Here is an 18,442-nt window from a genome sequence, read left to right as displayed (position 1 = left end):
AAAATTGAGGCATTTCCTGTTATCATAGATATAATAAATTCTAATGAAATCTCTCACAGCCTCTAAAACAGCAAATTTCTGTTTATTGAGTTCTACAAACCCTCTGTGCAAATGAGACAAAATGGCAAAATCAGTAGTGCAGATTTTATTTAAAGGGAAATGGTGCTGTAAAGAGAGAGAGAAGCAGGGAGTAAGAGCACACAGGGATATAGTCCCCATCTGTTGGATCCCACCACTTGATGCATTTTGCTGTCTGATAGTCTGTCTCAGCCTATCAGAGGTGAGGAAAGCCCACCAAAACATCAAATTTCCATGGGTTATGTTTGCTCAGGTTCAGGAGGGAACACCCAAGTATCTCCCCTGGGGTGGGGAGTTTCACACAGGGATGTAAAGCTGTGAATCAGGAGACACTTCAGGAATATTTGATGGTCCATGACACTTCCTATGACACCACAGCTGCCTTTCATGTTAGCAGTTGAGGCAATTATGTCCTATCAGCAGATATTACTGACTCCAAACATCTCACAGGAATCCTTAATGCTTTCTATGTTTTGTACCAAGGAGGGAGGTGATCCTTTGTGCATCTAATTGAAGATATCTGGTTTTTGTTGGTCTATGACATTTTGGAAAGACTAGGGTAAAATTGTGATGTTAATTGCTAATGATGTCTTGAGAGAAGACAGAGCCTTTCAGCCAAGACTGGGAATATTTGAACACAAATTTACCAAATACCTCGGTGACACAATCTTGCTTTGTGGTGTAGGTACAAAAGAACTTGAAAAACTAATGCTGGTTTTTTTCCTAAATACCTTCAATAGTGCTTAGAAATGTAGGAGATTTGTCACTTTCAGAAGGCTTGAAACATAAATGAGTGACAAATGATCTTAGTAGAGTTTATAAAGGAATAATTAATGGTGCAATATGCTGAAATGAATATGCGTGTCAGGCTGCAGATGCATTCATGGAAATATCTTTTATCTTCAGGAACGTCTTTCATGGTGTTCTGAATATGGATGATGAGTACTTAGATCAATCTATTTTGTTGAAATTTAAACTGCATTTTTGTTTTCTTTTTTCCAATTTTTTTAAAGATGTGATATAATCATTAATATCCCTTTTAAGAGAATTCTTACGAATCTCATTTTTGCACATGCCATAATTATTTTCTGGAGATCAAAGACTGTGATCATTAGTTAAAAGTCTTTAAGGCTTTGTGAATTCCAGATCATGGAAACAGTAAATGAGGAAGTGTTGGTATTTGTCAGTGAATTCTTGGCATTACAATATATTGTCCTGGACTTACATTGCTGTAGACTCTCCTGAATTGTAAATGACCAATTTGATTTAATAATACCTAACAGCAGATATTTAATAATACCAAAGATAAACAGCTGTGCTGATAGAAAATTTACTTTGCATATTGATCTCTCAGAAGCCCACGTAACCAAACTGTTAATAATTTATTTTCTGTCTGCAATATAGAAACCAGACTTTGAGTATCTGTGTTGCAGTGCAGTGACTTTGCAGTACCAGCAAGTGGGTAACCTACCTTTGCTTTTTTCTTATTTTATGCTCATGCTGTCCTTTCCAGTTGTCATAGAATAATGTGTTTCTCTTTTTACATCCCCTGCAGTAATCTGTTAATAACAAAACCAAAAAGTAGGCCTGCTGTTGGTTTACTGTGTTGTGTGAAAGTAGCTGTTGACAGGATGCACATCTGCTGCCTAAAATGGCATTTTTTTGGCAGTCTGACAGCTCTTTAATTCTTGTCTCCTTAAGCAGTACTGAGGTCCTCTGTGCACTACAGAAACATTACATATCAGCCAAGTTTTGAATACTTACAATATGTTGTTTAACATGCCCGTGGTGTCTTTTGTCAACTATTTATTTAATTTGGGGATTTTAGTTTTAATTTTAATACTGCTTTAGAATATTTTCAGAACTTGAATGAGCAAAATTATTATCCAGAGATTGGTTAACATGCATGTGTTGCCATGGAAAGTGCCATCAAATATATGATCTTTCAGGTATTTCTGATGGTAGTCAGAAGCTAATTCATGTGACAGAAAATTTGATGGTCTAGAAATGTGTTGGTCTGTCAATATGGTTTCTGCTGTGGAGCTTTACTCAGAATAAATATATCTATAAATGCCTTTTCTATGAATATATATATATTCACTTTCTAGTTACATTTTCTAAAAGAGGTTAAAAAGAAGTTAAAAATAAATAGCTGGTTTTTTGCATTTATTTGCTTCCCTTTTTTCAGTTGTGCTCTTTAATTTGTATCTGTTCATTAAGCTTCAGAGCTTCCCTGTGTTTACTTGAGAGAGATCTTTATATTGGTCTATGGTATTTTGTAAAACTACCTTTTCTACTCTGCTTTGCTCTTTAAAAACTATGTTTGGGTCTCACCTTGTCTCTAGGTGTGCTGAGAGGACATAGATTCATAGATTCAGCAGGGTGGAATGAAAGACAGCTGTTAATTTCTGAGTGGATGCCATGTACTGAAGTTGTTATCTTTTTTTTGCCTAGGTGGTTTTGCTAGAAGGACAAAAATTTTGACTAAATGTATGTAAAGAATTTTCACAGCAGTGATTAATATTAAGGAAGTTCATCAAGTCTAGTTAACAGATCTGTTTCTCTAACGTAATTTTTTGGTTTTCATTGATTTATTACAACAGATGCAGAAGAAAGGGCAGAGGAAACATGCAATCTAATCTGATGTGTCAAGACTCTTTTGGAAGAGAGTGAATGTGATTTATTTGGCATAAAGGAAATGTAGCTGTGTAGAAAGTTTTACATACAGTAGTAGCTTGAACAGATCTAGTTTTGCTGCTTCTTTGACATCTCTGTTGAAGTATAAGGCAGCTTAAAAAATAAAAAACCCCTCTATTTTTGTCTCAGTGGAAATCAGTATGTTAAAAGTAGGTGACAATGTAATCTGCAGTCTGACAGATATTTTGACTCAGTGGAGATCTTTAGAGTGAGGAAGTGCAAGAACTTAAGAACCAGTGTGTTTCCCTCCCCACATGGCATTATAAAAGAAAGGAGGATAATTTTGAAGTGGCCTACTGTGGTAATTGTATGATATATCTCAACAGATTGAGATGTCATGTAGCAGCTCTGCTGAATTTAAATTGTTAGTATTGCATGCAAGTTTTTGCCTTTCCTTGGAGTATGAATAGTGAAAATGTGATGGCTAGGTGTCTAAATCACATAAATGACAATTTTCTATGTCACTGTTGCAGATAAAAGCCAGTAACAGCAAATAAAATAAATGACCTAAAATACAATTTTTAAATCAAATAACTTAATCTTTTTTTATCTCAAATGATGACAGTTTATTAAGAACACTAAGATAACATGCAACTACTTATTGAAGCATGTTTTCACAGCAGTACAATAGGGAAAGCCTTGCCTTTTCCCTTTACTGCTATCAGAATTTAAAACATTACCCTGCATTCTTGTACTTTGGGAAATTTAGCCCATGGAGTCTTAACCATTTGAGGAAATAAACTGACAGCTGACAAAGGAAAGTGTTCAGCTGCAAGAATTTCTCTTAAAAATAATAAAAAAAAGACTTTGTGTTGCTGCTCAAAGAATTAGTTCTATTCCCCTTAAATAGGATTTCTTTAACGAGTTATTTTCTTGTCAGGTGTGCACTAGCCAGAGAAATTAAGCTGTATTCACAATTCTGACCTTTATCTGCTGTTTAAAAGGTGCAAGTTAAATGAAAATCTTACACTTCTTGCGAAGTTTTTAAAAGTCTGAGAAGTACCAAAGTGCAAATATTTTATTTTCAGTCTTAGCATATCTATCTCTGCTAATTGATACAGTGAAGCAAATGCTGTTTAGTATCCTTTATTGATGCAGGCCCAAAGTGTTTGCTCTTTATCACTCCCTTGATCCCTCCTGATCTCCTTTCCCACATACTCTTGCTGTTAATGCTACATTCACACTTCACATCCAAGACAACTATTTGGGAGTTTTTTGACAGAATGCTCTCTAGCACAATACAAATTTATGAAGCTTAGTTATGAAAATGCATTTTGTTAAATACAAATTTTTGACATTTAAGCTTGGAAGGAAAGGTCTGTTCTGGAAAACAGAGCATTTTGTTTCTTATGTCTTCATATGGCGACATGCCTTCTCTCATGGAAAAAGCTCCTTATGAAGCCATGGTTTTAAATTCACATTACTTTGGTTATTTGGCAATAGCTCTGAGTAGCTGTACCTTGAATTTGTGAGGCTGGTGTCTCTGCTCATTGTTTGGAACAAATATGTTTTGATGAAGAGTATAGTTTGCCTGAAACTTTGATTAAAGAATATTTCAATTTTTGCAGAGTTAGATGTTTGGCAAAATGTCAGCATGAAATCAGAAGTTTAGGCATATAAAATAGCCTGTTTAAAGTCAGGGATGTACAGCCATGGCTGTCCATTGTTTAGCAATGGCTTAGCTCTAATTGATTCCCTGGAAGTGCATTTAAGTTTCAGCTGGCTCATTATTTTAATCTAAACCTGTGTTATTTGCATAGAGAGCATGGTTAGGGTTTGGGGGCATGTAACTGCTGTATCACAGTTAATGAATGATGTAGAATGAGGTTCACTTGCCAAGGGTTTTTTGTTTTTTCCCTTTTTAAATTCTTCCCTTAGGGAATATTTGCTAACTGTGTTGGAGCTTTAAAGCCCAACTCTTTTATTTGAAATTCCTGGGCATCGTAATAGTGTTCAGATTGTGTTTTATCAATATTTCTTTAGTTTCAGGAGATGGCTTTGGTACAGTCCCAAAAATTTAACTATGGTCTGTGTGGGAAAGCATGTAGAGGGAATGTTTGGGAATCAATAGCACAAGGCCTATGTTTTATGATCCCTTCTCATGTCATAAGGTGATTAAGAGCATGGTTACTCTGTAACTCTTAGCAGCATTATATAAAGACATTTAATTTAAAATAAGGAGTATCAGTATAAAACATGAGAAGGATTAAGTGTTTGTACAGCTATTGAGTTATGTTCTATTGCTTGTTCCCAGTACTACTAGGCAATTTAAAAAAAAAAATTAAATCAAAGTGTATCTGTCATTGTCACTTTAAATGAGAAGTTCTGTGAAAAACTGTAATTTAAAGTATTGCTGATATTTTCATCAGGGCCACCAAAATCATGTTACAGATAAATAACACTTAAGAGATTTTTTTGGTGGGCTTTAATAGTTTTTTAAACTGGACAGAATTTCCCCAATAAATGAGTAAAGATGAGATAAAAATTCTGTACACTACTGTGGTGATGGGTGAGGAAGTAGAAGTGCCTGTCACCCTGCAAGTATTCTCCTGCCTTGAGCTGGGACACCTCATGTGCTGTTCTGTCTACTGAAATAAATTCTTTCTCAGGCTAATGATCCTTGCCTTATGTGGGCAGAACCAAAAATAAAGAAACAACAATAAAGTAAACATGTTTAATAGCACTGCAGAAACATGAGAAACTCTTGCAAGCATGCATGGCAACACAAGCATTTATCAGAGAGAGAGGAGTGCCTGCCTACAGTGCACAGAATTCTGGGGAAGAATAGAAGTACAAGTTTAATAGACTCCTAATTAACTTTGCTTGTTTGTAGTATATAGATAACATTTTTTTCTGATAATTGCTCTTAATACTTTAGAAAATGCAATAGGATAGAACCATTTCATTGATGTCTTTTGATTTAAGAGAGAAAAATTCTGAAATGCACAGTTATGATAGCTGACAGAAAAATGAATAAAAATGCTTTTGTTGACTTTTTGGCCCTGTTGGGTTGATATGAATTGTTCAAAATGTTGGCAACATCACCAAGTCCTGGCTTCTTGAAATTCCTATTTGAAAATATCTGCTGAGGGTAAGAGAGGAGAAGAAGGTGTTCTGTGCATTCTGCTTATCAGGTTCAGTGCAATCATCCATTTCCTTTTCCTCCTGTGTTCTGTCATATGAGTTCTTAGTCATCCATTGGCTCTAGAATTAAACTATGTGCTTTTGATCTGTGCTTTTTGTTGCAACTGTTCCTTGCTGTGTAGAGTGGGAATTAAGCCCATAGGTGTTACTGAAACAAAACTAGATAACAAGGATGCTGGAAGGGGGGAAAAGAAAGACCCCTCATGTTTCATGCAGTATGCTTTAGAGTTGACACATGAAAGTGAACTGCTCCCTTATGTTCTGATTGAATGATTGGCAAATGATATTAAAAATGTAAATTGAAGAGGCTTCAGGAAACCTACACATCCTTGTAAGGAGAAAAGCAATACAGAAGCACTGAGTGTCTGGCATTGCGTCCTTTATGCCAGATAGTTTAGTGTCTAAGCATTTAAAGGTCAAAAAAGTAAAACAAATGGTATGAAGAAAGGGAATTTGTTTGTTTCAATCATGTTTGACTGTCAGAGTTCTTTAAATCCTTTATCCTACTTAAAATATATAATCTTTTGTTTTCTAGTGTAGGGAACACGTAAAATCACGAGAGCTTCTTGTAATTTCTATTGATTTGCTGCTCATTTAACTAAAGTATAATTAAAAATGGTGTTTGAACTCTCTTTCTTTTGCTCTCAGTAAGGACACGAATTTGGAGCAAAATTTGCATAATAACATTTGCTTTTGTCGATGTTCAGAGCAGTAATATAATTAAAAAGGTGAAAGGCTTAAGAGATGACGGTTCGTAATGTACTTATTAAAACTCTGATTAAAATAAAATGTCTGGGAAAAAAGGATTAACCAGCTTTGGTGTTTCATTTTTGATTTTTCTCATTCTGTGTACAGTAGCAGATGACTCAACAGTGCTGTAAGAGAAAAGGCACTATAAGCTACTGCTGCTTGGGCAAACCTATTCAGCTGGAGTTTTTAACAGCTGTTCCCAAGCTTCATTAAGGCTCATTATAAGTTGTCATGTAGCAGAGAACTTATATTTTCGGATGATCTGTGCACAGCAGTAAAGATAAAAGTCTGTCTTAAGGCTGCACTAAACAGAACAGAAGATGGTACATATTAAAAATAGATTACTGAAATTCCCTAATTAGCTAGCACAGACCTATAAAAGCAAAGCACAATCAGTGAGTTTTAAAGAGGGATGGGGAGGAATGGCTCATCTATGGATGGGCTCTCAGGCTTGAGTCTGATAAGCTCATTAATAAAAATTATTTACCAATTATCCTTTAATAATATATGCATCCTTAATCACATGTTCATGTCCTTTTATTTCCCCCCAAATCAAATGCCTAGATGGCCTGTTAAGAATTGTTGTCACCTCTGTCTTATCTGACAGCAGAAAGGGCAGTCTAATACTGGTATACTATCTGGTATAATAAAAAGGTTGTTCTCAGTAAGGAGATCATCTAATGGGCAGAATGATGTCTTTCAGGGCAAGAGTCAGATGCATCATAGTACCTTCAGACAATAAAGGCTATTAAAAACCAGAGCTACCAGTGTCAGCTTCCTTTACATGGAACTTTGCCCCAGATTGTAATATTCAGTGAGTCAAGGAGGAAAAAAATCCTGAAGTACTCTTTTCCTTCTGTGCAACTAAAACTGGAGGCAAACAGGTTCCTTTCTTTTTGGAAATGATAAATGGTGGAAAGTATCTCAATGAGGAAAACAATCTGAAGGAGATGGAGGTGCTGAAGCAGCAATCTGACAGCTGCAGAGAGCATAGGGATGCAAGACACAAAATTTGAAAGTGCTCTGTGGAGGCCTGAAAAGGCCTGTAGGAGAGGAGTAGAAATTTCCAGCAGGAAGATAAAAGGACACAGAGAATAAGAATCCACCAAGTCAGAGGAAGGGCAATATATAAATACCATCAAGGAAACTTTGATAAAAGATTACATGAGATGGGGAAGACTGGAAGGGAGAAAATATGAGAGAAGAGACAAAGGCAAAACAAATATTTTGTTGTTCCTGAAAATATGTTCAGACAGAAGTTGCTTCATTTATAAAGAATCTTCTCCAGGCAGTTAATTAGCTTTGTCAGTCAGCTGTCGTAAACCAGATTATTGAACTGTTTCATATTTGAAATTCTTTAAACTAACGTCTTGACATTGCCAGTAGGTGTGTTAATAATCTGAAGACATGAGAAGAATTTATTAGCTTTGGTGTGCCTGTCTGTGAAATGTAGTAGAGAGTTAACTTCATATTATCCAAACACAACTTGAGCTTTCTCCTGAAAGGTTCTAATTGCATTTTAAAAATTATTAGCTTACTTTGAGGTGGCAAATAGCAGTGTGGTGCTGTGGGAGGCTCTGTGTACATAATAATGCATCCTAGTGGAGCAAATGGCAGCTTCATGAGTGCCACACTGCTAAAGAGAAATATGGAAAAGGGAATTTGTATTGTTATTTTCAGCTAGCAGATCCTAGCATTTTCTGACATGGTTTGGGGGCAGTCTTAAGTTGTTTTGATTGCTGTCTAAATGCTGCACTGGGCTGAAAATCTGTTGTAAATGTTCATATGGATTTATCTGCTTAGCATGGTGGTTTTTTCCCTCACCAAGTCTTTATTGACAGTAGCTCTGTTGATTTCAACAATATGTGTATTTTACAGAAACATCTCTGTGTGTGTGTGTGTGTGCAGCATTATTTACTATTTAATTTCTACTTCCCCTAATTTTCTTTTTCTCCAGACTAGTCAGCATGTGGTCACTGTTTTTTATTTTAAACATTCTCATCACCATGTACATTTCTAGTAATAAAAAAAAACCCAACCCTATTGTGTCTCACATGAAATGTCTATGCCATCCAAATTGAAGTTTGTGAGTTTTTTCATTATTTAGGAAGTAGTGTCCCATCCCATCTCCCTTTCTGACTATTGACTTAGTCTTCTTGTTTCCTGTGCCTACTGCCAACTGCTTTGACTTTTCCTCTCTTTGCTAAATTGATCTTTAAAAAAAAACAACCCAAGCTTCCATTTGCTGTATTTTATTCCATTCCATTCACACAGTCATGTGTTCGATGTTTAAGTCTTGTCTCATCTATTTTCTAAATCTTACTAATTCCCCTGTTCTGCTGATTTCTTCATGAGAAAAGCCAGACCAAAGAGACCTTGTGATCCAGAGGATACAAAACAAATGGAAACCCTTCTTAGAGCCTTAGATCCCTCACTCTTCTGGGAATTTAACTCAAATAATGAGATTAACTCAGATCACACTGTATCATGTACAAAGTGATGTTTTTATGAAGACTTACAGGTTGCCCAAATTCACATTTCTCAACCTGCTGGCCCTGCAGTGGTCACAATGCCAGAGTACACCGTGACCCAGATTTTCTCCATTCCCATCTAACATCATTTTTTCTTGTATTTCCAGTGAAATATTTTGTCATACTCTAACTAGTTTTATAGTGTCTGATTCTTGAAGAATGTGAAAATGGTACCAAGTTTTCCTTTTATGATGTCTCACTTTGCCTGGCAGATGGTAGTATTGCCTGTAGATCATTCTTTACAAAGCAAGCAGTGCACAGCTCTACCAGCTTTATCACACTTTAACTCTGGCCAGCTTTGTATAGCCACTCGTAATTAATAGTCTCAAAGTCTCAGCTGTGCATCTAACATCTTATCATCCATCTTACCTCTACTTATCTTGCATGAGTAATAATTAACCTCTCATTTTCTCCTTTTCACTCCCTTTTGATAAAGCCACTTATCTTCTGTCTTTCGGGTTTGTTTTGTTTCGGGTTTTTTTGAGAATTTTTGTAAAATTTCCTTGTCTTCCTCACAGGTTTTCTCTACACATATCTGTCTTGTGTCTTGCCTGCATGCCTCATTAACTTTTGGACTTTGACCAAAGATCTGTTCAGTTTATAGTTGTCATTATAACTGTCATTATAATTTTTGCAGTATTATCATTGATTTAATTTTCACCTAATCAAACTTTATAATTGCCAAGTATGTCAGCCTTTAGCATTAGATGTTGTGCATTGAAAAATATCTAACATTTTGAATATTTCATTTGGAGAGAAAAATAATAAAAATCTGTGCTCTAGAAAATGAGTCTTAGAATACATGTAAAAATATCTGCAAGAATTACACTGATATTTTAGGAGATTTCCTTGCAAACTGAAGGTTTGTAGTCATAATGTTTGGGAAAAAGGACCACCAATTACTACTGGGTCCTATGAATTGTCATGCAGATTTTGTTGGAAACTTCAAGGAGTCTAAGATTTTATTCCATATGTTTTAAAGGGGTTTTCAATACCTTGTGTCACTTTGCATGTCAGCCTGGAAGATAAGTGATAGTACTGTTCTGCAGAAAAGAAATTCCTCTGAATTTCTTCCTCTGGCTAGAATGTTAAGGAAAAATTAAGATAAAACAAATTTTTAAGTTTCACTTTGTAAAGCTGCCTGGAATTCTGATTGCCCAAATTTAATGTTAATAGTTTTGAAAAGCTTGGTCTTTCTTTTCTCTGGCCTTGGGGTTACAGCGGTACTGGTCACTGTTACTATTGGTTTATTTGCAGTTCCACCAGTGTTCCTGCTCTTTCTGTTAGCAGACATGTTATGTTAATGTCACATACTAATTTAATGTTCAAAAAAACACCAAACAACAATCCATTGTGTTCCTTATAGACTGGGCACATTTGAATAGTGGGAAAGTTGCATGGCATCGGAAAACAAATTTGGGGGTCCATGTTATTTGGTCACTTTTCAGAAAATTTGTTTGTTAATAAAAAAGGAAAATGTGCTGCCTGTAACTTGCAGGGTCTCATAGAAGAATCTGAAGGAGAGATGGGCATCAATTAAGAATACATAAACAGAAAATTCCCAAAACAAAAAGAACCTAAAAAAGATGTTTATCTTTTGATGATCCCAAAGTATGGTTTCTCTGATATTTAGTTCAGTTAGTGTTAATTTCTTTAGGAACAAATAATTATCACTAAAAAGCACTAATCCAGCAATGCATTAATTTATTAAATTTTGTTGCCTGGTGTCAATTCTTTATGTGAATTACTTTAATTTGTATGAATTCTTGGCCTTCAACTAATAGCTTGGACTTCTTGACAGGAAGAACCACTTCAGAATTAATTGGGCTTTTAAACTGATTTTGATAGTATGATCCCAAGTATAGTTTATATATTATTGTAGTAGCCAGTACATATAATTTTTATGGTCAAAATTTGTAAGCTTTGCCAATGTAGGCCAAAGTTCTCTATTTTCAAGTGGTAAATAGAGAGTAAATATGAGTCATGTGAGAACTTCATCCTGCAGATAAGATCCAATGAATCTTAACCTGAATGGAAGAAAACAGAATGATTTGCAAATAGCGATCTACAATGATCTTAACACCTTTCAAAACCCACTGTGTTTTGGCATTTGGATTTATCATTAGCAAGCCAGTCACATTAGCATTATATACTAAATAGAGAATTTGAAAAATTGTGGGTTTTTTGCTTAGATTCACAGGGTTATATTTGCACTTGCTCTCAGCCTAGGTTAAACTGGTTCTGTGTTAGCAGAGTCCTTCATTGGCAAGGTACTAGATTTACCCTACTAGTATAGTTTTAGTTGGGGAAAGGATGCTTTGCTTCAGGACAAGTTTCTGTCCATATTATACTTTTTAACTGCCTTGTTGTAACACCTTTGCTACAGAAGTACCACCAAAGAATTCTTATCTTGAAACATAGAGACATCATTCTTATGGATATGACTGCTAAAGGTCTGGGCATGCCAAATCCTTGCAGACCTACAGACAGCCTGAAGGTTTACTCTTTTTCTTGTCTTGGAGATAAGATTAATTCTTACCCTAAAAGCGGTGATGTTTTGCTATTTGCTTCCAAAATAATCACTTGAACTTATACAAGAGATTGATATCTATAATAATGAAGAAGCAAATACTAGTTATTTACCATTTCTGGGAATACTTTAAAATCTTGTTCATGCCTTATATTTTAATTTTTTTTTAAATATGTTTTCATGTGATAGGAAACATATGTTCCAACGCTTCAGTAGGTACTTTTTGTGCATTGATTTCTTTTTTCCTCCCTTCATTAGTTGAAACACTCAGTTTTGGTTTCAGGCCTTTAATTTGCAATTAGATTATGGACTGTTAGAGAGATGGAAGTCCAAGTCTTCAGTGTTGTGATTAATGTACTATGCCTATTAAACTTGGCCTTATAAACATTAGCTTTCTTTCACAACATGGGAAATGTGAATAAGGAATGTGTTTGAAAGCAAATGTGGTTGTTGTCTTCTGTAACTATTATAGCATTCTTAGAGATAATCATATCCATTCCAGGTAATTCCTTCTGAGAGGAAAAAAGTCTGGTGCTTTTGACACTCTCAATCAAAGTGGAACTCAGCTTTTTGTTTGTATCCTGCTTTGTTTTGGTACTTCCAATTTGTTTTTGCATTGTGTTGTGAAGGGTAGTTCTGAGGTCCTTCAGTGCTTGGAGAGCCTGTGCCTGCATGTAAACTGTGAGCTTGCTTTCTGGGAGCCACGACTCTGCAGCAGCCTTTGACACCCCTCTTGAGTCCATGGAATCAAAAGGGAATAGGAATTTATTAACAGGCAATTTCCTATACACTTTAAACAAAAATATAGCCATCTGCCTGACAGAGTAATGCTAATGAAAGTCAGTGTACTAGGATATAAAATGACAGTACTGTGGTAGATCAAAATATATTCTCTGACTTAGCATGAAATTTGAAGGCTGATACGTCATTCTGAGGACAAAACCAGCTAATGCAGGCACACAGTTGTGGTTTTTTTTTTAGTTTGTTGGGTTTTTTTTTTTGTTTTTTTGGTCTTCTTTTAAGATGCTTTAATACATATACTGATTGATAACTCAGAAAATCTGCATGTTTTAAATTGCACATGTTCTTAAATAGAGTTAGGTACTAAAGGAAACAGAAAGATGTTTTGGGGACTGTCAAAATTATAAAACTGATGTAAATTCAGAGCACTAGGTACTGAAGGGCAGTTGTAGTAAATTTGGGTCTAAATTTATAGACGGAGTATAGTATATGTAAAGAATTTTTCTAATACACAGGTAAGGGTACATTAATAAGTATTAATGTGTGAAGGCCCAGGCACATCCCTTGGCAGGGAGAAGTTTGGCACAGGCCATTGCAGCAGCCTCAGCCTCTGTTGTGTGGGGAGGATGTGTGTTCACGGAGCCGAGGCCCAGAGCGGCTCCGGGGAGCGCGGCTCACCTGGGCCCGGCTCAGCCCAGGCCTGGCGAGGGGAGGGTGGGGGGAACTCGCCGGCTGACAAACCTCCCCAGCTGCGCACACGAACATCCTCATCTTCGCACAGCTGGAGGAGGCTGATTCCGTCCCCCTCATCCTCCTCTGGTGGCGAGCGCTGGGCCCCGGTGCTCTGTGCCAGGATGTCCCTCCACAGATGTTGCTGGCTGCCACTTGCCCAGCTGGAATGCACAGAGGGACACTTCTCATTCCCACCGGACACCTCCTGGTCAATGGTGTCATACTGATCTTCAAGATCTTGGACAGTGGGACCACTCTTCCTGCTTCCATCCATCCCAACTGGAGAGCTTGTGGTAGCAACCGGCTTCTTCTGGGGACAGCTCCTGTCCAATGCAGGCTACCCCTTGGGACCCTCCCTGGTAGCTACTGGCTTCTTCTAGGGACAGCTCTTGCTCACTGCAAGCTTCCCTGTTGGAAGCCTTCTTGGCAGCTACCAGCTTCTGCTTGGGAAAGCTCCTGCCCAATGCAGGCTCCTTTTTGGCACCGTTCTTGGTGGCTACTAGGTTCTGCTTGGGGCAGCTCCTGCTCACTGTAGGCTTTCCCTTGGGACCCTTTCTGGTAGATCCTGGGTTCTACAGTGGCTAACTCCTACTCGGTGCAGGGTTCCCCTTGGGATCCCTTGCTGTGGCAGCGGCACAGTCCCCAGAGAGTGTGGGAGGAAGTTTGCTGAGTCGCTGCTGCACAAGCACAGGAATAAAAACCACACAGTGCTCTGAGAGGTGGAGTCAGAGCTGAACAAAAGGCGCATAGGAGAGGTTTGGGGTGACCAACTAAACAAAAAAGAGGTGACTGAACTCAGAGAGAGCATTGCTTCAGCAGATAGAAGTACTGAAATTGCAGGAGACAAAAGCAACAGAAACTGAAAAAGGAACAAGAGAATTTGTTAAAGCAGCAGATAAAGGAGCTGGAGACAGAGTAGTGGTATTATGTTTATTTGCTGATGAAACATATGTATTGTGTTTGTGAATTGCAGCTACTAAATTCTTGCTAATATTCCAGAGGCATAGGTGTAAGGACTTTATGTGTTGTGTTTGTTAATATTCCATAGGCATAGGTATAAAGACTTGGATGATATGGGCTCTGTGAATCTGGGTAATAAACAAGGGTCAATTCACAGATGCATTCCAGAACTAATGGAAATTATGTAAGAGCTGCTTGTACCATGTTTATTATATTTTCTACAAAGGGCCCTGCAGAGAAATGGTAAACGTGGCATTTGTGGTTTAAAAGAAAAGAGGGCGAATTGTAGGATAACACATTGCGGGAGATTAGGAATGGGGCAGTGGCCGAGCCTCATCTGTGGTGGGGTGCAGCTGTGACAGGTGAATAGCACTGAAGAAGCCTGGAATGCTGATGTGTACTGACCAATCACAGAAGAGTAAAAGTGCACAGAGGTGTTATTCACATGAGAAAGCAAAGTATGGAGTTAGAAGGACAGAGGAAAAGAGAGAGAAGGGAAAGTTTGCTGGCTGTACTGTGAGGAGGAAGAGTTAGGATGTTTGTGTGAGGGAAAGAGAGGGTTAGGTAGTTGTGTTAGGGACAGGAAGGGGTTAGCTGGTCACATAGAAGGAAGAGGAAAGGAGAGAAGGAGTCAATGTTGTGTGGAGTAGTCCATGAAGTTTACACAGAAAATGTATGAATGCTTTTACTATAGGATAATAAACTGATGGTGGTCAGTTTGAGACCACTGATGCTAACGCTTGCTAATTGCTGCCTTTGCTGGATTCGTCTTGGGTTGAGCCCTCGTCAGTGCTGGCTTGGGACTCTTCTTGGCTTTTGCTGATTTCTCTTTCAGATATCTTTGTGTCTTCCTGATCTTTGCTCTTTCCCTTGTCAGCCTCCTGCTGCTGCTCACTGACCGCCTGGGCGCCCGGTTGGGGGGGTGGGGCAGGGTTTGAGCCCTCTTCCTTTCCTTCTAGAGCTGCTCCTTCTGGTTTTGAAGCCGTGCGTTGTTCCTGGTTCCTCTGTTTCTGGCCAGATGCCTCAAGCATAGCCTTGTCCACCACCTTTGAGCTGATGCTCCCTGCTAAGTCCTGCAGAGTCAGGCTGCTGTCTAGGCAGTTGCACGAGTCGTCAGCACCAGGTTCCTTGCTGATGTTCAGCGGACCCTCGCTGATGTCCAGGCAGTTGCACGAGTCTTGTTCAGGAATCAGAGGCTGAAAAGAGTCATCAGCAGTTACCCGGCTGACGTCCAGTGGGCATTCACTGATGTCTAGGCAGCTGCATGAGTCTGGTTCAGGAATCAGAGGCAGCAGGGGCTCGCTGATGTCTAGGCAGCTGCATGAGTCTCGTTGAGGAATCAGACGATGCCGGGGCTCATCATCAGTGTCAGCCAGAGCAGCAGCTGCTCGCCTGATGTCAGAGCTGATGTCCCTTGCTAAGTCATACAGAGCCTGGCTGGTGTCTAGGCGGCAGCATGGGTCATCTTCAGGAATCAGAGGCTGCAGGGTGTCCTCAGCAGCTTCAGCCAGAGCAACAGCAGCTGCCAGCCTGGCCGCGGCAGCACACCGCGGGGGAGGCCTGTTGGGTGTTGGGGTGACCACGCAGCTGCAGCTGGAAGGCCCTGGCACGGCACACGCCTGGCCACCCCCGTCCCTCCTTGGCCGCCAGGGTTTGTTAGTTACCTTGACACTGTCTTTCGGTCGGGATGGCTTTTGGCCGTTGTCATTCCCTTCCTGTTCAGGCAGGTTTTGGTCACTGTCTCTGCCACTGTCTTTTCCCCATGGCAGTATGTGCAGAGGACAGCTGCATTTGCGAGGGCATGGGCGTGGCACACGGCACGGAGATGGCACACGGCACGGAGGTGGCACAGGACACGGAGATGGCACACGGCACGGAGGTGGCACAGGACACGGAGGTGGCACACGGCATGGAGGTGGCACACGGCATGGAGGTGGCACATTGCTGGGAGTTGGCACTTTGCCAGGAGGTGGCACATTGCCCGGAGGTGGCACATTGCCTGGAGGTGGCACATTGCTGGGAGGTGGCACATTTCCTGGAGTTGGCGCATTGCCGGGAGTTGGCACATGGCAGGGAGGTGGCACATGGCAAGGAGGATGCACATTGCTGGGAGTTGGCACATTGCACGGAGGTGGCACATTGCACGGAGGTGGCACGTGGCACGGAGGTGGCACATCGTCCGGAGGAGGCGATTCCGGATGCCCATCCCCATCACACAGGCAGGGGTATCTCGGATCGTCCACGTGGGGCAGCTCTGGGCATATGTCATGCTCTTCATGGCAGTGGTAGGGCTCCGTCAGGCTTTCTTCCCAGCGGTACAGCTCCACGTCTTGCTCTGTGCCATCTCCCCACTGGACTCTCACACCTGCCTCACCCTGACGCCACTCTTGCTGTCTTACAGCTCCGCATGGGGAAAATTCTTGGATTGTCACTTCTTCTTGCCATTGGTAAAACTCTCGGACTTTCACCTCATCCCAAAGGCAAAGCTCCTGGCCACAAACATCTTCCCAAAGGCAAAGCTCCCGGCCGCAAACATCTCCCCAGTGGCAAAGCTCTCGACCTATGTCACATTCCCAGTCTTCCTCCATGTTGTCAAAGGTCCCCTCCTCCTCAGTGTTTGACAAGGACAGGCCTGAGCCGTCGCCTGCCTGCTGATGGCCTGTTCTTCCAGCTGAGCAGGCAAGGGACTGGCTGCCTGGGAGTTGGGCTTCTCCTTGTCCTTCTACATGTCCGATGTTGTCTGACATGTAGGGATCCCGGGAGCTGCTTCCTTGTGAGCAAGCGGCACTCCTGGGACTGGGCAGCTCAGGGCCCTGTGCCCCTTTTATGCTCTTGCAGGGCGTGGCTGGGCCATGTCACGGGGGCCCCTGGCAGCTCCATGTTCCACATCACCCAGGCAATGGTAGAACGCTGCAGTGTCACCAACGGCCAGGCCCGGCACCCTCCAGCAGCCCAACCCCCTGCAAGGGGCCTGGAGCTGCCCCCGCACTGGAGGGCTCCAGCCCCTTGTGCTGATGCACTGATTAAAATGGTCTGAAATGGCTGATTTCTCAGGTGTTCCTCATCTGTTTGAAACTATTAACTTGTGTGTCGAAATTAAAATTTGTTTTGCTAAATGACTAGGCGATGATGTTCATATGAAGAGTGCGCTGCTTTTTAAGTCTGAACATCTTACAAAGTTGCTGACATATAGCTGTTCAGAGACAAGGCTGGTGTTAAGCACTTGCTGGAGTGCCTATCTGAACCGTAACGTGGAGGCAGCACTTAAGATATAGCTGGTATTGAAATTTTCCGGTCTGGTTAAAAATTTGGATAGAGATCTTTGTGTATGGCAGTCATTTGTTCTCTCTTTTCTCTTGGTCAGCCAGGAGACAAAGATGTATCTACACTTTCTATCTAACTTAGGTAAAAGACAGAAAGGGAGTGGATCTGAAAAGTGACCCTCCATTTGAAAATGCCAGATGTGAAAAGAAGGTTGTGATATTTACTCAAAGGATTTTCTCCTTGCCAAAAGATACTTACACTTTGAAGATTAGATGTCCCAGCAGCATATGATTAGAATTTGTGATGGCATTTGGATGTCCCTTCTAGACTTAAAAAATTTAATGTTGCCTCTGGCTTCTGCGTCATAAAATTTAAATTAGAATCTCTAATTCTTCCAGAGTGCCAGAAATATTTTGTAAACAGTATTTTGCAGTAAAAATCTGGGCATTTGGAGTTTTGAGAAGCGTTCTTTTTTAGACAATAGTCTATGTCTAAGTTAATCTTTGAGAAGGATCTAGAAAAAAATGGAGAGAATGCCTCCTTAACAAGTGAATTCTGTTATATTAAATAGAATGTAGCGAAGATGAGTGAGACCCATTGCCATTAAACAGAGCTCTCAGGCTGCTAAGTGTAGAATTGTCTACTCATAAGTTAATAAGAAGCTATTTGTTCAAATGCACACTACCCGTCAGTTTCAGGTTCATCAATTTGATGCATTTGGCAGTAAAAGTAATTTTTTAATTGTGAAAAGTTCTGAAAATTTTTTACTGCCTTGCCTTCTCACAGAGCAACCTCACAGACTTACAGAATGGCCTGGGTTGGAAGGGACCCTAAAGCTCATGTAGTATTTTACATTACTATCCTGGTGAGCTCCATTAGAAATCCATCAAAATTAAACTAGACCAAAATCATAGTTTATGACTGCAGCTAGTTTAAAAACTGGTAGGATAATTCCTGACTATTTCTAAAACCTTTTTTCTGTTTTTCTGTTTAAGAATGGAGTACTGTTGTTTGC

At 39.9% G+C, this 18,442-nt stretch overlaps 1 protein-coding gene across 1 annotated transcript in view; it reads right to left on the bottom strand.

Annotated features, from left to right (window-relative positions):
• Nucleotides 1–16,910, bottom strand: part of LOC306802683 (uncharacterized protein) — a gene marked incomplete at both ends in the record, with an annotated part of 70,020 nt that extends 53,110 nt beyond the window's left edge. The window contains one exon of the mRNA XM_079307180.1: nucleotides 16,327–16,910. Coding sequence (XP_079163306.1) covers nucleotides 16,327–16,910 — 584 coding nt within the window. The remainder of the gene's footprint in view (nucleotides 1–16,326) is intronic.
• Nucleotides 16,911–18,442: the final 1,532 nt, after the last annotated feature.

Source organism: Erithacus rubecula (genome assembly GCF_903797595.1).
Source record: "Erithacus rubecula genome assembly, chromosome: 5".
Lineage (NCBI taxonomy): Eukaryota > Metazoa > Chordata > Aves > Passeriformes > Muscicapidae > Erithacus > Erithacus rubecula.
This window is presented reverse-complemented; position numbering and strand designations above follow the sequence as displayed.